This window comes from Hippopotamus amphibius, chromosome 2, assembly GCF_030028045.1.
Source record: "Hippopotamus amphibius kiboko isolate mHipAmp2 chromosome 2, mHipAmp2.hap2, whole genome shotgun sequence".
In the NCBI taxonomy this organism is placed as follows: Eukaryota; Metazoa; Chordata; class Mammalia; order Artiodactyla; family Hippopotamidae; genus Hippopotamus; species Hippopotamus amphibius.
Genome location: NC_080187.1, coordinates 64,778,534 through 64,806,249, shown reverse-complemented (window position 1 = coordinate 64,806,249; position 27,716 = coordinate 64,778,534). Strand labels below are relative to the sequence as shown.

The 27,716-nt window shown below is 38.8% G+C and overlaps 1 protein-coding gene across 12 annotated transcripts in view; it reads right to left on the bottom strand.

Annotated features, from left to right (window-relative positions):
- Nucleotides 1-27,716, bottom strand: part of ZNF510 (zinc finger protein 510) — a 77,221-nt gene that overhangs the window by 18,642 nt on the left and 30,863 nt on the right. For 2 of the 12 annotated variants that reach the window (XR_009051594.1, XM_057724978.1), the window contains exons 1-3: nt 13,888-14,103; nt 12,223-12,504; nt 11,357-11,415 (exon numbers count right to left, since the gene is read on the bottom strand). Coding sequence is in view for 7 of the 12 variants with exons in the window: in XM_057724978.1 (XP_057580961.1) it covers nt 11,357-11,415; nt 12,223-12,292 (129 nt within the window). In the remaining 5 variants the exon portion in view is untranslated. Of the gene's footprint in view, nt 1-11,356; nt 12,505-13,887; nt 14,121-27,716 lie in introns of those variants that run through there. The other 10 variants (XM_057724987.1, XM_057724984.1, XM_057724979.1 and 7 more) reach the window with 9 other exon arrangements.

The window sequence follows — 27,716 nt, the reverse complement described above, 5'->3', positions numbered from 1 at the left end:
TGTAAGGTGTCATTCGTTTGTTTGTTTTTGCTTTAGTTTCTGTGTTGTTCTGTTTTGGTTTTCAATTTCTGTTGGTTTTCTCTTTGAATATCTGATAGCATACTAGGGTTCTTCTGTCAGGTCTTTCTAGTGCCTTATGTCCTAATGGATTCAGTAATTGTGTGTCTTGCACATGTACGTGTTTCCTAGACTTAGTATTTCTCTGACCCAACACTCGGCCACTAGTCTGGGGCTTGGACAGTCTTCTATAAACCCCTCTATCGCCAGGACAAGCAACCCCAGAAGTTTGGACTACCATGAGGAAACAAAGAAACACCATGCAGGCAAAGGAGCAGGAAAAAACCCACAAGACCAAATAAATGAAGAGGAAATAGGAAAAATGTCTGAAAAAGAATTCAGAGTAACGATAGTAAAAATGATACAAAATCTCGATAACAACATAGAGAAAGTACAAGAAACAGTTCATAAGAACTCAGAAGAACTAAAGAACAAACAAACAGCAATGGATAACAAAATAACTGAAATTAAAAATACTCTAGATGGTATAACCAGCAGAATAACTAAGGCAGAAGAATGAATAAGTGAGTTGGAAGACAGAATGGGGGAAATAACTGCCACAGAGCAGGAAAAGAAAAAAAAAAAAGAATAGAAGACAGTCTCAGAGACCTCAGTGATAACATTAAGCATACCAACATTCAAATTATAGGCATCCCAGAAGAAGAAGAACAAAAGGAAGGTTCTGAGAAAATATTTGAAGAGGTTATAGTGGAAAACTTCCCTAAAATGGAAAAGGAAATAATTAACCAACTCCAAGAAGCACAGAGAGTCCCATACAGAATAAACCCAAGGAGAAATACACCAAAGCACATATTAATCAAATTAATGACAATTAAACACAAAGAAAAAATATTAAAAGCAGCAAGAGAAAAGCAACAAATAACATATAAGGGAAAACCCATGAGGATAACAGCTGACCTCTCTACAGAAACTCTGCAGGCCAGAAGGGAATGGCAGGATATACGGAAAGTCCTGAAAGAGAAAAACCTACAGCCAAGAATACTCTACCCAGCAAGAATCTCATTCAGATTCGATGGAGAAATCAAAGGCTTTCCAGACAAGCAAAAGTTAAGAGAATTCAGCACCACCAAACCAGCCTTACAACAAGTGCTAAAGGAACTTCTCTAAGTAGGACACAAAAGAAAAGGAAAAGACCTACAAATACAAACCCAAAACAATTCAGAAAATGGTACTAGGAACACACATGTCAATAATCACCTTAAATGTAAATGGATTAAATGCTCCAACCAAAAGACACAGACTGGCTGAATGGATACAAAAACAAGACCCTTCTATATGCTGCCTACAAGAAACCCACTTCAGACCTAGGGATACATATAGACTGAAAGTAAAGGGATAGAAAAAGATATTCCATGCAAATGGAAGTCAAAAGAAAGCTGGAGTAGCAATACTCATATCAGACACATTAGACTTTAAAGTAAAGAATATTATAAGAGACAAGGAAGGACACTACATAATGATCAAGGGATCCATCCAAGAAGAACATATCACCATGGTAAATATCTATGCACCCAACATAGGAGCACCTCAATACATAAGGCAAATGCTAACAGCCATAAAAGGGGACATCGACAGTAACACAATAATAGTGGAAGACTTGAACACCCCACTTACATCAATGGGCAGATCATCCAAAAAGAAAATAAATAAAGAGACACAAGCTTTAAATGACACATTAGACCATCTTGACTTAATTGATATTTATAGGACATTCCATCCAAAAACGACAGAATACACTTTCTTCTCAAGTGCACATGGAACATTTTCCAGGATAGAGCACATCTTGGGTCACAAATCAAACCTTGGCAAATTCAATAAAATTGAAATCATATCAAGCATCTTCTCAGACCACAATGCCATGAGACTAGATAGCAATTATAGGAAAAAAACTGTAAAAAAATACAAACACATGGAGCTAAACAATTCACTATTAAACAACCAAAAAATCATTAAAGAAATCAAAGAGGAAATACAAAAATATCTAGAAACAAATGACAATGAAAACACAACAACCCAAAACCTATGGGACGCAGCAAAAGCAGTTCTAAGAGGGAAGTTTATATCAATACAGTCCTACCTCAAGAAACAAGAAAAATATCAAATAAACAACCTAACCTTACATCCAAAACAATTAGAAAAAGAAGAACAAAGAAACCCCAAAGTGAGCAGAAGGAAAGAAATCATGAAGATCAGAGCAGAGATAAATGAAAAAGAAAGGAAGGAAGCAATAGCAAAAATTAATAAAACTAAAAGCTGGTTCTTTGAGAAGATAAACAAAGTTGATAAACCCTTAGCCAGACTCATCAAGAAAAAAAGGGAGAAGATGCAAATCAACAGAATTAGAAATGAAAAAGGAGAAGTAACAAAGGACACCACAGAAATACAAAAGATCATGAGAGACTATTACAAGCAACTATATGCCAATCAATTGGATAACCTGGAAGAAATGGATAAATTCTTAGAAAAGTACAATCTTCCAAGACTGAACCAGGAAGAAATAGAAACCATGAACAGACCAATCACAAGTACGGAAATTGAGGCAGTGATTAAAAATCTCCCAACAAACAAGAGCCCAGGGCTAGATGGATTCACAGGCGAATTCTATCAAACATTTAGAGAAGACCTAACACCTATCCTTCTCAAACTCTTCCAAAATATAGCAGAAGGAGGAACACTCCCAAACTCATTCTACGAGGCCACCATCACCCTGATACCAAAACCAGGCAAAGATGTCACAAAAAAAGAAAATTACAGCCCAATATCACTGATAAATATAGATGCAAAAATCCTCAACAAAATACTAGCTAACAGACTCCAACAGCACATTAAAAAAATCATACACCATGATCAAGTGGGGTTTATCCCTGGGATGCAAGGATTCTTCAATATACGCAAATCAATCAATGTGATATATCATATCAACAAATTGAAGGATAAAAACCATGATCATCTCAACAGATGCAGAAAAAGCTTTTGACAAAGTTCAACATCCATTTATGATAAAAGCTCTCCAGAAAATGGGCATAGAAGGAAATTACCTCAACATAATAAAAGCCATACATGAAAAACCAAAAGCCAACATCATTCTAAATGGGGAAAAACTGAAAGAATTCCCTCTAAGAACAGGAACAAGACAAGGGTGTCCACTCTCACCATTATTATTCAACATAGTTTTGGAAGTTTTAGCCACAGCAATCAGAGAAGAAAAAGAAATTAAAGGAATCCAAATTGGAAAAGAAGAAGTCAAATTGTCACTCTTTGCAGATGACATGATATTATACATAGAAAACCCTAAAGACTCTACCAGAAAACTGCTAGCACTCATTGATGAATTTAGTAAAGTAGCAGGATACAAAATTAATGCACAGAAATCTCTTGCATTCCTATACACTAAAATGGAAAAGCAGAAAGAGAAATTAAGGAAACTCTCCTATTTACCATTGCAACCAAAAGAATAAAATACCTAGGAATAAACCCGCCTAAGGAGGCAAAAGATCTGCATGCAGAAAACTTTAAGACACTGATGAAAGAAATCAAAGATGACACAAACAGATGGAGGGACATACCATGTTTCTGGATTGGAAGAATCAACATAGTGAAAATGACTGTACTACCCAAAGCAATGTACAGATTCAATGCAATCCCGATCAAATTACCAATGGCATTTTTCACAGAACTAGAGCAAGAAATCTTACGATTTGTATGGAAACGCAAAAGACCCCGAATAGCCAAAGCAATCTTGAGAAGGAAAAATGGAGTTGGTGGAATCAGGCTTCCTGACTTCAAACTATACTACAAGGCCATAGTGATCAAGACAGTATGGTACTGGCACAAAAAGAGAAAGGAAGATCAATGGAATAGAATAGAGAACTCAGAAGTAAGCCCAAACACATATGGGCACCTTATCTTTGACAAAGGAGGCAAGAATATACAATGGAAAAAAGACCGCCTCTTCAATAAGTGGTGCTGGGAAAGTTGGACAGCTACATGTAAACGAATGAAATTAGAACATTTCCTAACACCATACACAAAAAGAAACTCCAAATGGATTAAAGACCTACATGTAAGGCCAGACACTATAAAACTCCTAGAAGAAAACATAGGCAGAACACAGTATGATATCCATCAAAGCAAGATCCTTTTTGACTCACCTCCTAGAATCATGGAAATAAAATCAAGAATAAATAAATGGGACCTAATGAAGCTTAAAAGCTTTTGCACAGGACTTCCTAGGTGGCGCAGTAGTAAAGAATCCGCCTGCCAATGCAAGTGACATGGGTTCGAGCCCTGCCCTGGGAAGATTCCACATGCCACGGAGCAACTAAGCCCATGCGCCACAACTATTGAGCCTGTGCTCTGGAACCTGTGAGCCACAACTGCTGAGCCCATGTGCCACAGCTATTGAAGCCCACATGCCTAGGGCCCATGCTCCACAACAAGAGAAGCCACTACAATGAGGAGCCTGCGCACCACAATGATGAGCAGCCCCCGCTCACAGCAACTAGAGAAAGCCCGTGTGCAGCAATGAAGACCCAATGCAGCCAATAAATAAATTAAATAAATAATTTATTTAAAAAAAAAAAGCTTTTGCACAGCGAAAGAAACCATAAACAAGACAAGAAGGCAACCCTCAGAATGGGAAAAAATAGTTGCCAATGAAACAACGGACAAAGGATTAACCTCCAAAATATACAAGCAGCTCATGCAGCTTAATACCAAAAAAGCAAATAACCCAATCCACAAATGGCCGGAAGACCTCAATAGACATTTCTCCAAAGAAGACATACAGATAGCCAACAAACACATGAAAAGATGTTCAACATCACTAATTATCAGAGAAATGCAAGTCAAAGCCACAATGAGGTATCACCTCACACCAGTCAGAATGGCCATCATCACAAAATCTGGAAACAACAAATGTTGGAGAGGGTGTGGAGAAAAGGGAACTCTCCTGCACTGTTGGTGGGAATGTAAGTTGGTATAGCCACTATGGGAAACAGTTTGGAACTTCCTTAAAAAACTAAAAATAGAACTACCATATGATCCAGTAATCCCACTACTGGACATATACCCAGAGAAAACCATAATCCCAAAAGAAACATGTACCATAATGTTTACTGCAGCACTCTTTACAATAGCCAGGACATGGAAGCAACCTAAATGCCCATCAACAGATGAATGGATAAAGAAGATGTGGCATATACATACAATGGAATATTACTCAGCTATAAAAAGGAATGAGATGGAGCTATATGTCATGAGGTGGATAGACCTAGAGTCTGTCAAACAGAGTGAAGTAAGTCAGAAAGAGAAAGACAAATATTGTATGCTAACTCATATATACGGAATCTAAAAATGGTACTGATGAACTCAGTGACAAGACAAGAATAAGGACGCAGATGCAGAAAATGGACTGGAGATCTCGAGGTTTGGGGGGGCGGTGGGCAAAGGGGAAGCTGAGACGAAGTGAGAGTAGCATAGACATACATATACTACCAACTGTAAAATAGATAGCCAGTGGGAAGTTGCTGTATAACAAAGGGAGTTCAACTCGATGATGGATGATGCCTTAGAGGACTGGGATGGGGAGGGTGGGGGGGAGTGGAAGGAGGGAGGGAATATGGGGATATGTGTATAAATACAGATGATTGACCTTGGTGTACCTCAAAAACTGGTATAAGAGTGTAAAGCAATTATATTCCAATAAAAGAAAAAAAAACCAACTCTACCTCAGTTAAATAAGTAAAAAAATTTTTAAATTTAATAAAATTTCATAGTTGATAATTAGGGAAGGTTTATTACATTATCCCTTTGTATCTTTCTGTATTTTAACAATTTTTCAAAATGCCACTAGTAACAATGAAAGAATTTGGTCAACTCTGGACAAAATGTGTCCAAAGACAAATAATGAAACAGGGAAAAATATCTGTCACACATGTTGGAATAAAAGGATAAATTCTTTAATAATTAAAAAATTCTTTAATAATGAAAAGGCCTTTAAAAATAGCAAAAAGGAAGAAGACTAATTCACAAAAAAAGAAATACAAATGACTTTAAAAATATATGGGGACTTCCTAGGTGGCACAGTAGTTAAAAATCTGCCTGCCAATGCAGGGGACACGGGTTTGATCCCTGGTCTGGGAAGATCCCACATGCCATGGAGCAACTAAGTCTGTGTGCCACAACTACTGAGCCTGCGCTCTAGAGCCCATGTGCCACAACTACTGAAGCCTGTGCACCTAAGCCCATGCTTCCCAACAAGAGAAGCCACCGCAATGAGAAGCCCATGCACTGGAACAAAGAGTAGCCCCTGCTTGCCGCAACTAGAAAAAGCCCACACATGGCAATGAAGACCCAACACAGCCAATAAATAAATAAGTTTATTAAAAAAATATATATATGAAATTATGCACAATCTCAGCTCTCATACACTTCTACAACAGGGATCACCATTCTGCCCTTCTATCAGAAAAACTCTACAGAGTCATATGGACTCCTACTTTACTCCTTTCATGTCTTTCCCATTTTACTAGTACTTCCACATTAAAAACAAAATTGCTTTTATTACATGAATTTCTTCCCCATGTCATATATTAGAACTCATGATGACACCAAACCCTTAAGGATGGCAACCAAGGACTTCTAGTGTTAGGGGCTTTAGTCCAACTCAAAATTCATACAATGAAGTCCTAACCCCAGTACCTCACAACATAACTATTTGGAGATAGAGTTTTTACTTTATATATAATGAGGTTATTAGGGTAGGCCCTAATCCAATTTGACTAGTGTCCTTATAAGAGGAGCAAATTTGGACACAGATATGTACAGAAGGAAGATTATGTGAAGACAGCTATCTATAAGCCAAGGAAAGAGGCCTGGAACTGATTCTTCCCACACAGTTCTCAGAAGGAACCAAGCCTCCAGACTGTGAGAAAATAAATTTCTATTGTTTAAACCATCCAGTCTGTGGTACTTTATCATGGCAGCCATAACAAACTAATACACTTAGTCTTGTCCCAACATTTCTCCATCTCTCTTAGTATTCCCTAAGAGGAAGTTCAAGTGTAATAGGCAAAGATTCTCTTACTGGACCTTGTATCCTTTGTTTAGTCCACTTAATGTTATTCTCTCAAGAATGTAGTAACCTGCCCATACTCTGCAACAAAATCCCACCCATTCTTCAGGACTGACACAATTCTTTTCAACTATCCACCTTTGATCAACTGAGCCTATACCATCAGTCTGTCATCTGTCTTTGACAAACTGCAAATTCTGATACTGGTTCAACTCAAATGATCAGTCGATCAACTAATTCCTTTAATCCTGACAATTTTTTCCCATGTATTCGGAAGAAATCTTCACATTATTCCTAATATCTCCTGTGTATTAGCTCCTCCAAGGGGACCGTATTTGTCCACAAGAAGTTTAGTCCTTCTTACAAGCATGAAAAGAATCTGGAGGCAAAATGGTCTTAAAGGTTAAGAGGCTAAATGACAACATATTAGAGGAAGCACAATACAAAGGGAAAGTCAGGAAAACTTCCTCTTGGGGAGCCCTTCATTCAGAAGAACAGGGCTATTTGTCACAAGTAGAACACGTGTGCACAGGTTTGTAAGAGAAGATAACAATGGAATGGGCTCTATCTTGTGAGAAATGAAGTGGTGGTCTGAGAAGAATGTAAATCCATATTCTCTTGGTGGCCCAGTTCCATGTACAGAGGTAATCTTTTATTCAGAACAGAGTTTAATGAGCAATCTCAGCTAGGGAAGCTGAAAGCCTATGAAGATGAACCCATGGTGGTTCCAGATCTTGAAGCTAATGGTCTAACCAGACAGGCAGACACATATCAGGTAATTTCCACTAATGTATGAAGTGCAGATAGGTGAAAGACAGGGGGCTGTGCAGATTCAGAAGAGGAGAGGAAATTAGCCCAGAGGGAGACAAGGGGGAGAAAAAGAACATTGTTTCCGGGATGAGGCAACCAAAGCTGACTCATGACAGGTCAAAAGTAGAGAGCCAGACTGCACATCCATTAGAATGGCTACTATCAGAAAAACTGAAAATAGCAAGTGCTGACAAGGATCTGGAGAAAATGAAATCCCTGTGCACAGCTGCTGACAATGTAAAATGCTGCAGCCACTGTTGAAAACAGTATGGCAGTTCCTTGAAAAATTAAACACAGAATTGTAACATGATCCAGCAATATATCCACAAGAATTAAAAGCAGAGTTGAAGAAATATTTGTACACCTATGTTCATAGTAGTATTATTCACAATAGCCAAAAGGTGGAAGCAACCTTATTTTCCCACACAGGATGGATAAACAAAATGTGGTATATTCATACAATGCAGTATTATTCAGCCTTAAAAGGGAAAGAAATTCTGATACACGATTCAACATGGATGAACTTTGAAGACTTTATACTAAGTGAAATAAGACAGTCACAAAAAGACAAAAACTATGTGATTCCACCTATTTGAGTTGTGAAATTCATAGAAATGGGCTGAAGAGAGGGAGGAGTGAGGAGCTGCCATTTGTGCATATAGAGCTTTATTTTGCAAGATGAAAAGAGTTCTGGAGATTGGCTGCACAACAATATGAATGTACTTAACACTGCTGAACTGTACACTTAAAAAATGGCTAAGATGGTAAGTTTTATGTTATCTATATTTTACCACAATTAAAAATAAAATGAAAAAAAAGAAAAAGAAAAAGAAAGTAAAGAGCCAGGTGACTCAGTTGCACTGGCTGCCACAATGAAATACCCCAGACTGGGTGCCTTAAACAACAGTAATTTATTTCCTCACAGTTCTAGAGGCTGTAAGTCTGAGATGAGGGTATCAGCATGGTGGTTCTACTGAGGTTCTCTTCCTGGCTTACAGGTGCCACCTTCACAAGGTGTCCTCATATGGCCTTTCCTCCATGCCTATGTGTGACGTCTCTCTCTCTTCCCCTTCCTATAAGGCCACCAATCCTATTGAATTAGGATCCCACACATATGACTTCATTTAACTTTCACTACGTCCTAAAAACCCTATCTCCAAATACCATCACATGGTGGGTTAGGGCTTCAACATATGGATTTGGCGGGGCGGGGCCCAAATCAGTCCATAACACCAGGTGAATGAAATGAAGACTTCGTCAATCCAGAGAAGACAATGAGAATGTGATGTGAGGCAGAGTCAGTAACAGTAGAATGTGTTTAAGAAACTAAATGAGATTCGGTTTTGCTTTAGAATAAAGTTATATACTGAATTTTTTAATGTCATATTTTCCACTAGATTGTAAATACTATTTAGAAAGAAAGAAAACTATCTGTATTGTTTAAGCTGTAACTACAGCACATGTCACCTCCTTGCAACGTCTTGGCTACTCAATAAATAGCTGTCAAAAAAGTCAGAACAGCAATGAAGTGAAAAGACAAAATGAAAGCTGTAATGCCTCTAAAACCTGAATGTTATTCTGAGAAATTGAGAATTTTATTGTTTAGGGGTGACAGGCCACTGAGATAATTTACAAATGCATGATACATTACCTCATTAGCATTTAGATGAACTACCCATGTGGAAGATGCGCTTGAGTTGGTGAAGAAAGAGGTGGAACAGATCAGTAAAGAAGCTATTCCACTAGTTCAGTCGAGAGAAGGAATAAAGTAGAGGAATACATTTAAAATACATTAAATTGAACCACATAAAACTGCTGTTATCTTTGATCTACACAAATAGGAAAAGTAACCAGACAGGATATTGGCCAGACGTGGTAGGAGTTAAGACAGTGAGAGAGAGAGAGCAAGAGGAGTCAAGCATGCATTCCATTTTTTTGTGGCTTGGGTGCCTGGCTAAATAGGGTTGTACCATCTACAGGGAAAGATGAGGAGGACTAGTTTGGGAAGGGCTGTGAATATTGACTTTTACTTTGAATCAGTTGAGCTGGAGATACTTTTAGATATCTACAGAGAACTCCTGAGTCAACTATATCCAGTATGGTAGCCACATATGACTATTTAAAACTTAAATTAAAATTTCAGTCCCTCAGCCACTTTAGCCACATTTCATGTGCTCAAGAGGCACATGTGGCTACTGGTTACCATTTTGGTCAGTGCAGATATAGACCATTTCCATCATCATAATAAGTGCCACTGGTCAGGGTGGGCTGCAGAGCCTCATTTGGGAGACTAGCAAATACATCATTGTTAAAACCAGAAATGGGATGAAATGAGTCAAGAAAAATAGAAGAATAGTGAGAAGGAATGGAAACTTGTGGAGGAGACATATGAAAGAGCAGGAGAAAGATGACTCCATGAAAGAAACAAGAGGCAGGACAGTGGCAGAGGAGGGTGTCACACATACACTAATGCAGGAGACCTTCCAGAGGCAGAGAGAGTGGGGAGTCAGGCACTGCACACAGGTCTAGTGAAGTAAGGACTACACAAGACCCATCAGATTTGACTGTAATTAAGTTACTGGTGAGTGCAGATCACAGGCATATGAGGAGAGACACTAAGGTTTCATACAGTGGACTGACGTATGTATGCAAAGTGTGGTAACATTCGCCAAAGAATAGGACTTTAAACTGTCTGCTAAACAACCTGTTTAGGACAGGTACTTGAGAGGAATATTTTCGGAGAGCTATTTTTAAGGACATGAACAAATAGGCCATTCATACTGACCTCCAGTTAGTCTAAGAATTATCCCTGGATCCAGCAGGATGATCACAAAAACCTCAACTTCTGTTTTAGTTATCTGAACACCTGTGTTAACAAAAGCCCTGATTTGGCAATATGCCCTTTACTTCCAGTGGAATTCTTTTCAGGGCTATCATGGGAAAGATTTGCACTATCACCTACATGAAGACCAACAAAGACATTTCTCCTGACTTTGATGATTTTAGATTCCATGAGGAATGTTTGGTGTAAGCGTCTCATCAATACAAATATTTAAACAAATACTGTCTTTAAACAAATACTGTCTGTCTCACTCTCTGCCATGGCTATCAGAAAGGTCAGAAGAAATCTGCAGCTGCCCTTTGGAAAATCTCTAACATCAGAGGACCTTTATCCATCCACGTGACAACTCTGCTCTGCTATTCATCTGCTTTTCTTTTATCTTCCTTGAATAATTCTGATCCATTTCTTTTTTTTTTTTAATTTTATTTAGTTATTAATTATTTTTTGGGGGGGTACGCCAAGTAATTCTGATCCATTTCTGTATCTACTTTGCCATGTTAATTAACCACCTATAAAATCCATTAAAAAAAAGGTGATAATAAACAACTTACCTGAGATATGTTCATTTTCTGCTGCACCTGGGAGAATGCAGCGAACTGTGAAGAATGAGCTGGGGATAAAGAAAAGAGGAATGGAGTCAGGAAAGGTCTGGTGGGCTTCTGTATTCACTTGCCTAATCTCACCACACCAGTTTGGGAAAAAGTTTCTCTATGGAAAAGTGTTCTGTTGATCCTTGAGAAGGGGCAGATGGAGACACACCACTCCCTGAATATGAACATCTCTGATACGATCACGTGGATATAACCTTGCTGTTTTTCACTGGGTGACTGTAAATTATTTTCCTATTGATTGAGAAAAAATGTACCTCCCCTCTGACTAATTAACAAAAAATTAAAACAGAAGATTAATATTAATACCCTATTAATACTATTTATACTTTGAGTTAGAAAATCAACAGAAAACTCTAGACAAAAAGATAATGACAAAATATTTTTAAATCCTTTTATTCTAATTTGTTGCAATTTCTCAAAGACTTTTGATAAAACGCTTTTAGTGATTTACCTGTGACAGAATGAGCAACATTGTGCTTTGAACAGTACTGTGCCAGCTCTGTCCTGGGTGACCAGGGGATATACATCTCAAGCTCAATATTTTGTTTTAAAGTTTTAAGAGAAGTAGAAATCTTCTCCTATATTATCATTTTTTGATTCTATATGTTCAGGGTAAAGGAAGCCTCAGCCTATCTAGATGCCATGTGTGATGAACATGGTGTGAGAGTGGCTCAGAATCTGGAAAAAATGAAGGAAGAATGAAGAAAGTGGGGGGTTAAGGACTAGAGACAGAATTTCCTTGACTCTGGCTGTGGCTTTACCTGTGCAGTCTGTCAGTCACCCCTTCCCTTTCCACCCCGGCTCACCACCTTCTGCAAGCTGATCCAGAGTTCCCACGGTCACACAGTCTCTGACGGCTTCCGGATGTGGTGACATCACCAAATCTGGCTCTCTCTAGGCAAGGTGATTAAGACCTACTTTTGGTGGAGCAAATCACAACCTGCTCCTTTCTGGGTTTTTCTGCATCTGTTCTGAAGCTCTGATGAGGCTGGTTCCTCTGAGATGGGCTGTTCTTCCAGGTGGGACTCCTGTCCCCTCCTTCCTGCCACAAAAGAGCTGCTCTGCTCCAGAGGTGTTGAGATTTAAGCCTAGGAAACAAATTCAGTTTAGCTGAAACTTTCATAAGGAGCAGTCTTTCTCAGCTTCAGCACTAATGATATTGTGGGCTGGGTAACTCTTTGTCATGGGGGGGAGAGCAGGCTGTCCTGTGCATTGTAGGATGACAAGCAGCATTTCTGGCTTCTACCCACCAGGTGCCAGTAGCACCTCCTCCTCCCAGTTGTGACAATCAAAAATGTCTCTGGACATTTTCAAAGGTCCTCTGGGGAGCAAAATCACCCTGGTTGGGAACCACCAGTGCAGGGCCTTAAACTTGATTCTCCTGGAATTCATTAGAACTGTTCTATCCATTATTTTAAGCCGCTAGCCACATTCCACTATTGAGCACTTGAAATGCGGCTACTGCCACGTGCTGAAGTAACGTTTTTTATATATTGAGATAGACACAATATGTTCTTACAATTAATGTCACGTGTTTCTCTTTAGTTTTTAACGTGGCTATTGGAACATTTAGAATTACATACGTGGCACACCTCTTTCTATTGGGCAGCACTGCACTAGAACACTGGACTGTGCTTTCTGAAGACAGTGACAGCCTGGACAGCGCAGAATTTGCCAAGAGACTTAGTCTTAACCCACAGGCTCTGGAGACATTCCAGAAATCCCAGAATACGCACACCGGTCACAGAGTGAGATTAAGTTCACGCTGACTTTACAATCACAGTCCTGGGGATCTGGGGGCACGTCACTCTGCTAGTGCCGTGATAGTTGCAACGCTAGCTTTTGGGTAGGCAGGATATTAGGAAGAGCCTGAATTTGGGAGTAAAGCATACCTTTCTTTACTTCCTAGCTTCCTCGCTTTTGTGACCTTGGGTCTATTATTTCACTGCTCTGAGCCTATTTTCTTCCCCTTCTTTAATGATAAAGTTATACCTATAAATAGGATGGTTGTGAGGATTAAATACTAAATGATAAGTGTCTCCTAAATATGATGCGAGCCAACATTACATGTTGGCTTATTAACTACTAGTTACTCGTGCTTATTACCTAGCCCTTGGCTAAATGCTTTACCGGTGAAGACATCTCTCTGAACAACGCCACGAAACAGTTATCAATAACCTTATTGTTAGGTGAGAAACCTGACTTATGCCCAAGTAACAGAGAAGGAAGTTACACGATGTTTTCGGCTCCTAAGCTCTGGCGCTCAAGGCAGACCGAAGGCCCGCGCGTGCTTTGTTGCAGGTTCACGGTCAATATCATAAACGCACATTCCCCTCCCGCTGCTGGCAAGGGGCTTTCCCAGGGCCGGCTGCAGTCAGCTCCCACATCCCTGCCGCACCGAGCAATTCTGACCCGCAACCAGCCCCACCTGCGCCCCCGGAGCCCGCCCCGTTCTCCTTCCCCAGGTTTACCCCGTGGCCGCGCACGCAGACAGGTGGTGCGAGTCCCACCTTGGGGCAGGAGGGGTTCCCAGGACTTGCTGTTCCTTTACCCTGGGCACAAGCCCACCCTTCCGTTGCTGGAGGCCCAGACTTAAAACGGCCTCACCTCAGGTGCGAACCCTCAGCGCCCGCAAGTCGCGAAGGGCGGAAGTAGGAAAGTAGGGTTTGACTGCAGCGGCAGGGAGAAGAGCCTAGGACATCCGTTCCCAGAATGCTGCGCGACAACCGGTAACAGTCAAGACTACATTTCCCATAAACACCGCCAACGCCGGCAAATTTGGGGGGTGGGCGTGTGTGTGCGTGCAGCGGGGTGGGGGTTAGGGAGCAAACGATGTTACTAACAGCGTGTACTGATAAATGGCGCTCAGATGCTACCAAAGCCCCAGAGGTTATGGGTTAAACTGGCATTCCAGCAATTCCAATATGTGGTCCTCGATCAATGATCCTCTTTGGAGAAAACAAGCCGTTTGGGAACAATTGTGGAAATTTGTATATGGACAGGATATTATAAACATTAAGGGAAGTTATCGTTACCTTTAATTGTTATAATATTGGGATTATGTAGGTAAGTTTACTTTTTTATAAAAATGCATATTACAGCACTTAGCATTGTATTATATATTGGTAATAAAAAATAACTAGAAAAGACAAATATAGTAAAATGTAGAGAATTTCTAGGGCTAGAAGCAAGCAGTGGAACACTATTCTGAGGGGTTTTGGGCAAGAGGCAGCGTAGAAACAGGACATGATTGGCTAGGAGGTCAGATATTTTCGTATAAGGCAGGTCCTATTTTCTAGGTTTAAGAAAGCTAGTTAAAGCTGAGTTGGAGGATTGTGGTTGGTGTATGTGAAGTTTCCTTGACAGTGATACGTGTCCTGTTAAGTGCAAGCCAACTTAAGTTTAGATTTGCAATGTGGGTCTCCATTTTGTGGGTCCTGATAGACAATTAACTTTATCGTATATAAACAGTTTTTGTAAATAAAACTGTAAAATGTAACAAATACTAGAAAATGGAGCCTATGATTAATGTAAAAGAATAGTATCTGTAATCCAGAGTTTATTTTTGAGGAAAAAAGAAAAAAGAGAAAGCAACACCTGAAAGTACACATAACTCAAATAAGAAAATGATTATCATGCAAATTATGCATCTCCTAGGGATGAACTTACTTAAAATTAGTGTGCACACTTGTGAAATTAGATCCAAATCAGAAACCTCCACTCATACTTTTATATAAACACACGCACACACAAAAACACACGCTTTTCTTGGTTGATATTTTGTAACACTGATTATTTTATATGGCAATGATAAAAAGTGGTTGTTTTTTTTAATTAATTAATTTATTGGCGGCGTTGTGTCTTCGTTGCTGCAGGGGCTTTCTCTAGTTGTGTCAAGTGGGGGCTACTCTTCGTTGTGGTGTGCAGGCTTCTCAATGTGGTGGCTTCTCTTGTGGAGCACAAGCTCTAGGTGCATGGGCTTCAGTAGTTGGGGCACAGGGACTCTAGAGCACAGGCTCAATAGTTGTGGCACACAGGCTAAGTAGTTGTGGCTTGAGGGCTTAGTTGCTCCGCAGCGTATAGGATCTCCCTGGACCAGGGATCAAACCTGTGTCCCCTGTATTGGCAGGCAGATTCTTAACCACTGCGCTACCAGGGAAGTCCCAAAAGTGGTTAAGTTTTGATTAGCGAGAAAATAGGATTAATGTTAGCAGTAAGCACAGTTTTGTGAATCAAGATATAAAACTTTAATACGTTGACACTTCAGAAGCTTTAATAAATACTATTTTCCTAGATGAAAATAATAAAAGTTCTGATCAGAAATCTAAAAAGTTTTTTATGTGTGTTTTGTCTTTGACATTTATATTTTTTGTTTGTTAAACCTAAAGGAAAAATTCCAACTTTCATCACAGTAAAAACGTTAGGGAATGATTAGAAAAGAATTGAAAATGCATAGCAATGTGTCCATATTAACATGTATGCTACTGCTAAAATATTTAAAAGCTGATCCTTGTGCATTAAAAGTTCAAGTCCAGGAAGAGAACAGATTGTGTATCAGAGCTGGCTTCAGTAGTGGAAAAAGAACATTCAGTAACCTCATTAGAACAATGATGTAGGTGCCAGAACAAAGTAAGGCCATATCCATGGCATTTATATTACAATAAATAACTTTCATAGGGATTCAAGTTATAAGGACTTAAAAGACAATTTTGAATGATTTTGTTGTTGTTGTTGTTGTTTTAATTATTTATTTGGCTGCACTGGGACGTGCTGGATCTTTAGTTGCGACATGTGGGCTCTTAGTTGTTACATTTGGGGGATCGAACCTGGGCTCCCTGCATTGGGAGCACAGAGTGTTAACCACTGGATCACCAGGGAAATCCCAGTTTTGAAGTTTTAAAATTTAAATTTCTAAATTTTTTAAATTCTTAAGAAATACAATTGTTTTAAAAATATATGGCCTTTCAGTTCCTTTCCTTGGAAACCCTTGCCCTTCACTCTATTCCCAGGCCTGGGACCCTGCCCCAGCCTTGGGAACACAGCCTGGGTGTCCTGAGAGGGGCCACAGACATGTATCATGCCCCACCTCTTCGGTGCTACCAGTGTAGATGCTGCACCACTACAATTACTAATAAATATTTCAGAGAGATACTTTGAGGCTGTAAAAATTCTGTTTCTCCTTAAAGTATAACCCACCAATTTAGCATTCATCCATGGATCTTGCGTACATCAGTGATCACTCTGGTGTTCTAATGGTGATTTTCAACTTTTGTCTTCCTTTGAGAAAGTATAAAGCAGCCTCTGACATTAGGGAACTGGCTTGACATTTAGAGCCTGGCTGTCGATTAAAGCTGTCCTGGTGCCCCGAGCTAAACAGTGCTGTTTTCCTGTTGGACATAAACAATCTCACTGAACACCAAATGGACAAGGTCATTTTGTGACTGTGATAAGACAAGCAAGACCAGTTTATAATTTCGCATAAGTAGGGACAAAAACAAGATTGTTCTGCTACTCTCAAAATTAGAAATATCCTTCTCTCAGCTGATGTAACTGCTGCCCTTTTTTTTAACAACACCCAATCCAGACTAAGTTCAGCTGCCTTCGAACCTCTGCAAAATGAACTATCCAAAGCTCAGATCCAATAATTCCTTCCTAATACCCTCTTACTAAAACAGTTTATGGTTCCCATATAGTGTGCACTCTGCCTCATTGCAACGACTATTAGAGTCCACATTGTTTAACTACAAGTATGTTGCTGGTGGTATATGGCTGAAGTACATTAACATCTTTTACTGTTATTAACTGTACTTCTGTAGGGAGGAGTTGTCCCTTCTCCAAATTTATTTAATCAACCATTTGTTTTTATCTGTATAAACAGATGAAGGTTTATTTCATTTGTTGGGCTATAATCCATTACTGTATTATTTTGCTAAATATGTTCTAGCTTTTGCCATTGGGAGATCCTTCAGGCTGCTCTGTGTCCTTTTTTCTCTTCTTTTAATACACTTTATTTTTTAGAGCAGTTTTAGGTTCACAGCAAAAATGAGAGGAAAATACAGAGTTCCTATATACTTTCTGCCCCTTCACACATACAGTGTTCTGCACTATGAATATCCTGCACCAGAGCCATACATTTGTTACGCTTGATGAACCTGCATCAATGTCATTATTACCCAAATCCATGGTTTGTATTAGAGTTTACTCTTGGTATTACATTCTGTGGATTGTAATAACATATCCACCATTATAGTATCACACAGAATAGTTTCACTGCCCTAAAAATTCTTTGTGCTTGTCTGTTCATCCGTCCCTCCCTTTTAACCCCTGGTAACCATTGATTTTCACTATTCGCGTAGTTTTGACTTTCTCATAATGTCACTATAGTTTGTATCATACAGTATGTAGCTTTTTCAGATTGCATTTTTGATGTAGTAATATGCATTTCAGGTTCTCCATGTCTTTTAATGGCTTGATAGCTCATTTCTTTTTGGTACTGAGTAATATTCTATTGTTTGTATGTACCCCAGTTTATTTACCCATTCACCTATTGAAGGTCATCTTGGTTATTTTCAAGCTTTGGAAATTATAAATAAAGCTGCTATAAACATCCATGTGCAAGTTTCTGTGTGGACATATGTTTTCACCTCCGTTGAGTAAATACCAAGGAGCATTGACTGCTGGATCGTATGGTATGAGTATGTATAGTTGTGTATGAAATTTCCAACCTAACTTCCAAGTGGCTGAACCATTTTGCATTCTTGTCAGAAGTGCATGAGAATTCTCCTCAGCAATTGGTGTTGTCAGTGTCTTTGATTTTGGCCATTTTAATGAGTGTGTGGTGGTATCTCATTGTTTTAGTTTGCAATTCCCTAATGACATATGATGTTGAGCATCTTTTCGTTGCTTTTGTTTGGTGAGGTGTCTATTCAGATCTTTTGCCCATTGTTTAATTGGGTCGTTTGCCTTCTTATTGTTGAGTTTTAAGAGTTCTTTATATATTTTGGGTAACAATCCTTTATCAGATACATCTGTTGCAAATATTTTCTCCTAGTCTGTGATTTGTCTCCTCATCCTCTTGGCAATCCCTTTTGCAGAGCAGAAACTTTTAATTTTAATGAAGTCCAGCTTATCAATTATTTCTTGCATGGATCATGTCTTTGGTGTTATATTAAAAAGTCTTTACCAAACCCAGGATCATTTAGATTTTCTCCTGTGTTATCTTCGAGGAATTTTATAGTTTTGCACTTTACATTTAGGTTTATGATTCATTTAAAGTTAATATTTGTAAAGGATGTAATATCCAGATAATTTTTTTTTTGCATGTGGACATCCAGTTATTTCAGCACAATTTATTGAAAAATCTGCCATTTCTCCATTGTGTTACTTTTGCTCCTTTGTCAAAGATTAGTTACCTTTATTTGTGTTGGTCATTTCTGGGCTCTCTATCCTGGTACATTGATCTATCAGTCTGTTCTTTCACCAATACCACATTGTCTTGATTACTATAGCTTTATAATAAGTTTTGAAATTGGGTAACATCAGCCCTCTGACTTTATTCTTCTTTTCCAATATTGTAATGGCTAGTCTGGGTCCAAGGTTCATCCATATTGTAGCATGTATCAGAATGTCCTTCTTTTTTTAAGATGGAATAATATTCCATTGCATGTATATGCCACATTTTGTTTATCCACTCACCCATCAATGTATGTTTGGGTTGTTTCCAACTTTTGGCTATTGTGAATAATGCTGTTATGAACGTGCATGAACAAAAATCTGTTCAAGTCCCTTCTTTCAATTATTGCAGGTATATATCTTGAAGTGGCATTGCTGAATCATAGGATAATTCTGTGTTTAATTTTTTGAGAAACTGGTATACTTCTTTCCACAGTGGCTGCACCATTTTACATTCCTACCAGCAATGTACAAGGGTTTCAGTTTCTCCACATCCTTGCCAATCTTTATTTTCCCTCACTGTCTTTCTTTTTCTTTCTTCCTTTCTTTCTTTTCTTTCTTCCTTTCTTTCCCTTTCTTTCTTGCTTGCTTGCTTTCTTTCTCTCTCTCTCTCCCTTTCTTTCTTTCTTTCTTTCTTTCTTCTTCTTTCTTTCCTTCCTTCCTTCCTTCTTTCCTTCCTTCCTTCTTTCTTTCTCTTTTTTCTTCCTTCCTTCCTCCCTCCCTCCCTCTCTCTCTCTTTCTTTTTAATAACCATCCTGATAAGTGAAAAATGGTATCCTGTTATACTTTTGATTTGCATTTCCTTAATGATTACTGATGTTTAAAATATAGTTTATTAACAGAAAATTTGAAGTATAGTAAGACAAACATATCACAAAACAACTGTCATCGAAAAGAATAATTTCTTACTCGAAGTTCCCAAGAGGAAGGGGCAGGTCATGCCATGGCAGGGGGCACATAGGGAAGCACCAGCGTCAGTCAGAAGGCAGAGGGAGAGGGGTGAAAGTGGGCAAGAACATTTATTGTGGTTTCCATGGGAAGAAATGAGCAAAACATGGTAAACAGGCTTAGGGTTAGCTAGTTTGAACAATTCCAGAAAGTTTTGGTGCATAGGGGCTGCCCCTAGTTGTCTGATACCTGGCCCTGGGGTGATTAGTATAGGTAGATAGTAGCTCAGACAGTGAGAGGCTGATAAAGGAAGTGTTTGGAGATTGGTTTGTGTTTGCAAAGTGTGCTCCGGAGCAAATTGTTTACTATCTCAAGGAAATGGCTAATCCTGGGAGGGGTAGTCCCTCCAGGGTCAGCAAAGCCCCAGATGCCAAAACATAAAAATACAGAAAATAAAAGACGTGGTTATTATAGATGTTGAGCATCTTTTTCATGTGCTTATTAGGTATTTGTATATCTTCTTTGGATTAATGTCTATTTGTGTCCTTTGTGCATTTTTAAATTGGATTGTTTTCTTTTTTGTTGGTGAGTTACAGGAGTTCTTTGTATATTCTGGATATCAATTCCTTATATTATATATAATTTGCAAACATTTCTTTCATTTTATGTGTAGTCTTTTTACACTCTTGGTAGTGTTCTTTGACGCACAAACATTTTTAGGTTTTATTGAAATTCAGTTTATCTACTTTTCCTTCTTTTGTCTGTGCTTTTGGTGTCATATTCAGGAAATCATTGCCAAATCCAGTATCATGAAGTTGTTGGTTTCTTTTTTCTTTCTTTTATCTTTTTCTTTTTATGAGAAGGCTTTGAACATCCTCCTCTGAAATCTTAAGATTTTTATTTAAATAATTTTTTTTTTTTTTGGCTCCACTGCACAGCTTGCTGGATCTTACTTCCCCTACCAGGGATCGAACCTCGGCCCCCTTCAGTGGAAGCATGGAGTCCTAACCACTGGATCACCAGGGAATTCCGGTGAAGGTTTTCCCCTATATTTTCTTCTAAGAGTTTTATAGTTTTAGCCTTATGTTTATATCTAAAATTCATTTTAAGTTAATATTTTTATGTTATGTAAGGTAAGGGTCCAACTTCATTCTTTTGTATTTGGATATCCAATTTTCCCAGCAACATTGTTGAACGTTAATTTTTTTAGTGTTGAACTAGGTTGCATTCCTGGGATGAACTCTATGTCATCGTGATGTATTCAGTTTGCTGATATATTGAGGATTTTGCTTATGAGAAATATTGGTCTATAGTTTCCTTTAAATATCTTACCAGTTTTGTTACAGGGTAATGCTGGACTCACTAAATGAATGAGAAGTATTTTCCCTCTTCTACCTTCTGAAATAGATTGTGTGAAACTGCTGTATTTCTTCAGTAAATGTTTATCAGAATTCACCAGTCTAGTGTAAGACTATTTGGGTTATCCATTTCTCCTTCAATGATTTTTGGCAGTTTCTGTCTTTCAAGGAATTGGATAATTTTCTCTAAATTGTTGAATTTATGGGCATAGAGTTCGTGGCATTCTTTTATTATCCTTTTAATGTCTGTGAGGTTAGTCATGCTCCCCCTCTTTCATTTTTGATATTGTTAATTTGTGCCATTTCTCTTTTTATCTTGGTCAGTCCTACTAGATGTATGTCAATTGTAATTTTTTTCAAAGAATCAATTTTTTGTTATGTTGGTTTTCTCTATTGTTTTTCTTTCTTTTTTTTTAAAGCTCTTTATTGGAATATAATTGCTTTACACTCTTGTACAAGTTTTCAAGGTACACGAAAGTGAATCAGTTGTATTTATACACATATCCCAATATTCCCTCCCTCCCGCGACTCCCCCCCCCCCCCCCCCCGCCCCACATCCCTGCCCTCTAAGGCCTCACCCATCATCGAGCTGATCTCCCTTTGTTATACAGCAACTTCCCACTGGCTATCTATTTTACAGTTGGTAGTATATATATGTCTATGCTACTCTCTCACTTCATCCCAGCTTTCCCTTTGCCCCCCCACCCCCCCCAACTTCGTGTCCTCCAGTCCATTCTCTGCATCTGCATCCTTATTCTTGTCTTGTCACTGGGTTCATCAGTACCATTTTTTGTTTTTTTTTAGATTCTGTATATATGAGTTAGCATACAATATTTGTTTTTCTCTTTCTGGCTTACTTCACTCTGTTTGACAGATCTAGGTCTATGCACCTCATTACATATAGCTCCATTCCATTCCTTTTTATAGTTGAGTAATATTCCATTGTATATATATATATATGCCACATCTTCTTTATCCATTCATTTGTTGATGGGCATTTAGGGTGCTTCCATGTCCTGGCTATTGTAAATAGTGCTGCAATAAACATTACAGTACATGTTTCTTTTGGGATTATGGTTTTCTCTGGGTATATGCCCAGTAGTGGGATTACTGGATCATATGGTAGTTCTGTTTTTAGTTTTTTAAGGAACCTCCAAACTGTTTTCCATAGTGGCTATACCAACTTACATTCCCACCAACAGTGCAGGAGAGTTCCCTTTTCTCCACACCCTCTCCAACATTTGTTGTTTCTAGATTTTTTGATGATGGCCATTCTGACTGGTGTGAGGTGGTACCTCATTGTGGCTTTGACTTGCATTTCTCTAATGATTAGTGATGTTGAACATCTTTTCATGTGTTTGTTGGCCATCTGTATGTCTTCTTTGGAGAAATGTCTATTGAGGTCTTCCGGCCATTTGTGGATTGGGTTATTTGCTTTTTTGGTATTAAGCTGCATGAGCTGCTTGTATATTTTGGAGATTAATCCTTTGTCCGTTGCTTCATTGGCAATTATTTTCTCCCATTCTGAGGGTTGTCTTTTTGTCTTGTTTATGGTTTCTTTGGCTGTGCAAAAGCTTTTGTTTCATGAGGTCCCATTTGTTTATTCTTGATTTTATTTCCATTATTCTAGGAGGTGGGTCAAAAAGGATCTTGCTTTGATGGATGTCATAGAGTGTTCTGCCTGTGTTTTCCTCTAGGAGTTTTATCGTGTCTGGCCTTACATTGAGGTCTTTAATCCATGAAAGGATTTTGTGTATGGTGTTAGGAAGTGTTCTAATTTCTATTGTTTTTCTATTTTCAATTTCATGATTTGTTCCAATTTTTATTATTTCCTTCTTTCTGCTTGCTTTGAATTTAATTTGCTCTTCTTTCCCTAGATTCATAATTTGGAAGCTTGGGTTACTGGCTTTAGATCCTTTTTTTCTAAAGTAAGCATTTAATGCTCTAAATATCCCTTTAAACATTGTTTCCCAGAAATTTCGATATGTTCTTTTCTCATTTTCCTTAAATTTGCAAAGAATTTTATTTTACCTTCATTAATTCCATTTCCAGTGCTTTACATTTCCGTTTATAGATCCAAGTTTCTGACCTGTATCCTATTGCTTCTTTTTGAAGAAGTTCCTTTAATATTTTTTGAAGTGTTGGTCTATTAGTAGTAAATTCCCTCAGCTTTTTATGTTGGAGAACATCTTTAGTTTTCCTTTACTTTTAAAAGATACTAGAGATAGAATTCTAGTTTGATAGGTTTATTCCCTTCCACATTTTAGAGATGTTGCTCCTTTTTCTTCTTGATTGTATGATTTCTGATGAAAAGTCTACTATGATTCTTATTTTTTGCCTTCTGTGGTTAACACATTTTTTTCTTCAAGATTTTCTTTGTCATCTCCTCAGTTTGAATAGCATATTTCTTGGAAGTGTTTGTTTGCATTTATCCTGCTTGGTGTTCTTTGCACTTCTTGCATCTGTGGTTTGGTGTTGTCACTGTTCTGGAAAATTTTTAGTTATTAATTTTTAAAATATTTTGTTTTGGGTCAGTCTCAGCCTATTAATAGTGATGCTGTTGGCTAGAAATGCCTGAGGCACTCATCTGGGCCTGTACTACTTGTGGCGATTCCCCACAGACATTTCTCTGACAGGAAACAATGTTGTAGCTGGATCAGCCATTGTGATTCTTATTATGATTGCAACCTTAGCAATACCATTGGGGAACTTTGAAAAAAATAAGGGTTTATTACTCACAGGTCCTGGATGGTACAAAGCATGCCTGGGGCCTCAAATTGAGGATGTGGGTAGAGAGAAAGAGAGTGTGGACCTGGGATTTTGCCTCTGTTGGGGTTGAGGGTGAGGTGCCTAGGATTTCATGGGTTCACTCCTTTGGAAATTAAAGTGCAGGAAGGGAAAATCATGGTCACTCAAACGGTCAGTTATCTGGGTCAACCAGGGCCTGAAAAGGGAACTTAATGGGTGGGGCAGCCTGGCTTTTTATCTAGTTGTATAGCTGGCACTGTGTTTATTCCAGATGGATGTTTTTGAAGTAGGTGCCTGGGCAGTTGAAAGCTTAATGTCAGGCACTTACATTATAATAAAAAAAAAGCTAATTGTCAGGTGCTTACACTGCATATTTCTTCTGCCTTTTTTTCTCTTTCTTCTCCTGGGATTCCAAATAGGTGTTATCTAGACTGTTTGATAGTGCCCCTGCCAACTACAAATTGGCATTTTCCATTGGCACTTGCCATCTACCTCTACAAGGATTAAATCATGTGCTGCTGCAGCTGCTGATTTTCAGCACCCCCTGAAAGGAGCTCAGGTGGAGAGCAGAAATGTGGCACTCTGTGCTCTGGGAAAAACTGCCAGATCAGGTCTTCAGATAATTAGATATTTTCAGGAGATGATTTTATGATCCCAATTCTTATATCTTCTCATATCTAGAAAAGCACTAAAATCCTTCATGGTGATGTCTGCTGCTCATGACTAGCAGTAACCTGCACGAAACTAGCAGAAACCTGTAAGAAAATATGTGCTTGATTGTATGTATTCCCCATTCACCAAAATCACATATATACTGACCTACCCCCTGCCTCTTTGGAGCAGTTTCTCAGAGCTATCTGGGATGCTGTCTCCCAGGCTATAGTCTTCATTTTGCCCCAAATAAAACTTAACTCACAGCTCTCACACTGTGCACTTTTTTAAAGTCAACAGTTTTTATGGCAACCACAAAAGAAGGGACCCAGAGTGGACTTCTCTCCTTTGCCTGAACTCTATGAAGAACTAGAGCCTTGGTACCAGCAGAGGCCCTTTGCACCTATCCACCTCCTTGGAGAGTCCAGAGCGATTTGGGTAAGTCTCTCCTAGTTCTCAGATCTCCTGTATTGGTTGATAATCCTGAGTTTTATTTGGTGGTAGCAGGTACTTGTCTCCTCCCAGTTGAAAGATACTGGGTGGGGGGGGGGGGGGTGGAATTGGTTGAAAGATACCAGGGAAATAACCACCCAGTTGGAAGATACTGCATGGGGTGGAGCTCGGTTGAAAGATACCAGGGTTTTCTCAGTGGTAGGAGACTAAGGAGTCTTGGCTGAGTGGTTAGATAAGAGGCTGATCTAACACTTTTCCTCAATTCAGCTGCCTTAATAGAATTTGTCAGGATGAAAGTGAAGATATTACATGAGAGCTTTGCTCCAAAGAAAAGGGATGAGACTCCTCCCAGCTGGTTATGGCTTTCTCAGGTGACTGGGAAATTTATAGGATTGGTGGAGGCAGAGTCTTCATACCATGCAGTGGTCCCATAGGGAAACCCCACTCATTAATTAAAATGCTTGTCCAGGGATTGCGGATAAGAATTGGCCATTCAGCGATCCAATCACCCGTGGTGGTCTTAGACCACTGAAGGGACAAACAGACACATAAGAGGGCTGGAACGACTCTGAGCTGATGACTAGGGAGTTAAGCTCACAAGCAGCACACTGGCCCACCACACAACTTCACAAGTGTTTTTTTTTTTTTTTATCCCTGACAAATTCAACTTTAAAATGGGAAATACAGCCTCTCAAACACAGCAACAAGGGGCATCAGAAAGCCAGCCTCTGACTAATACTCCAGAGAGGTTTATGTACGTACAGAAACTCATACTTGCAAGTACCTACTTAATTGGGGAACTTATACTAAAGGATATCTCAGTCTAAAATAACCAAATTGGGATTCTTTTGATATTCCAAAATTAATATTTTTGCACACACAGTTAGAAAAAAAGCCACTGAAAAAGACTGAATGGAATGCTTACTTTGATTGGTATCTAGAAGCTTCTAAAAGAGGAAACCATAGAATAACTTCTTTGCAGGAAACCAACAATTAATTACTTGAAACTATATCAGACCAACTTTTCAAAACCATTAAAAAGAAAGTAAAGGGGGTATCTATGAAAATTATGAAACTTCAGTTGCACCAATTAAGTACACAATGCCAGTCGAAGGTTAACTGACCCACATTTAATTCCCAACCAGTAGAGAAAGCTAGCTTGAAAAAAATTATCTTCAGAATTCTGACCCTAAGGGAATAAGTCCTGCCAGGAGAACCTGATTTTCTCTCCCTGTGCCTTGAGACCACAGCTGTCAGGAACACTTATCTTATCTAGACCATCTCTAATTCCTGAGACTAGCTTTAAAAGTTTTTTCTTATTCCAACTAATTATGACTTACAGCAGTTTGGTAAATTGTACCTTTGTAGGCAGAATTGAAACATTTATTTTTTCTATCTGCTCCTTCTAGAGACTGGGGACTCTTAGGCTCCCAGCAGCTTTATTATTATCAGGTAAATTAGGAAGGCTACCTCACTAACGGGTACAGAAATCTCAAGGTATTTTGTGAATCTTGAAAAGGGAAGAATTCACCTAGATCTGTTAGGCAAAATCTGTGACAAGCCCTTGGCGTGACTTTCCTAGCCCTAAGAGGTTTTTTAAAATAAAACTTCAGTCTGAGACTCCTTATAAAAGTTTTAGCAAAGCAAAAAGCCTCTATGATCAACTATAGTTACATAAATTATCAGGCCAAGTTAATTAAGACCAGATTTATTTTTGCAAACAAATTAGTCTTAATTTGGTTACATTTGGTAGAAATGAGGGTAATTTTAGAGACAAGATGTTTCAATGAATGTTAAATCCCAGTTTTGATAATGGAAGTCTGTATTTACTACAACTTACTTCCTGGATAGTTCCTTGCTGTTATGTTATATTAATGTAAAGTTAAATTGAATTATTAAAGGACACTCTAAGTTTGTTTCTGAAGCTTATCTCTGTAGTCTATTTTCGGATGAAAATCAGATGCCCCGTGACCTGCAACCAGAGGATTATGCCTACTGGAAAAGACATAGTTTAAAGGACTATCTCTAACCTAGACAGAGGACATTTATAGAGGAGAAACTACACTCACACTAGGATGAGAAGAAGACAACATCAGAAGTAGACAGCTAGCCCAAGATCCTGGACCTGACTTGTACGATCGTTTATAAAGTTTTCTTGACTTCTTGGAGCTTTTTATATGAATCAAATGTTGTCCTATCATGGGCACAATCCTATGCTAATTTTAAAAATCAATCCAATTGTTGAGTTTGTGGCCAATTACCTGTGTCTAGTACTTTTGAGTTACCTTGGTGGATTTCTCCCCTCCAAGGCTCTCATTGGGTGGCCCTTAGGAAATTTATTCTAGAGGAGAGACATTATAGTCCTGTTCAGGGGATCCCCTCAGCCAGCCCATTAATAATATCTGCTCTGACCCTGGCCATAAAAATGAATCTTCCTCTAAAGTTACTCAAACTCAGTCAGAACCACGAGCTAAAATCTCAGTAAAAAAACTGTAACCTCTCATCTATTAAAAGGAAACCTCCCACAATTATGGGATGGCTTTGACACCATGCTATGGTCATTTAAGTTTAAAGGCACCTCTGTGTTGGGAACAATTAAATCATGCTAAGGATCATCAGTCTGGTAACGCTGAGAAACTGGGCTGGGTGCCTTGTGGACAGTGCTCATATATAATTCCCTTAAAGATAAGGAACAAAGTCAGATGACCTGAGAATATACTGGGCTGCACCTAATGGAAGTTCTTGGCTTA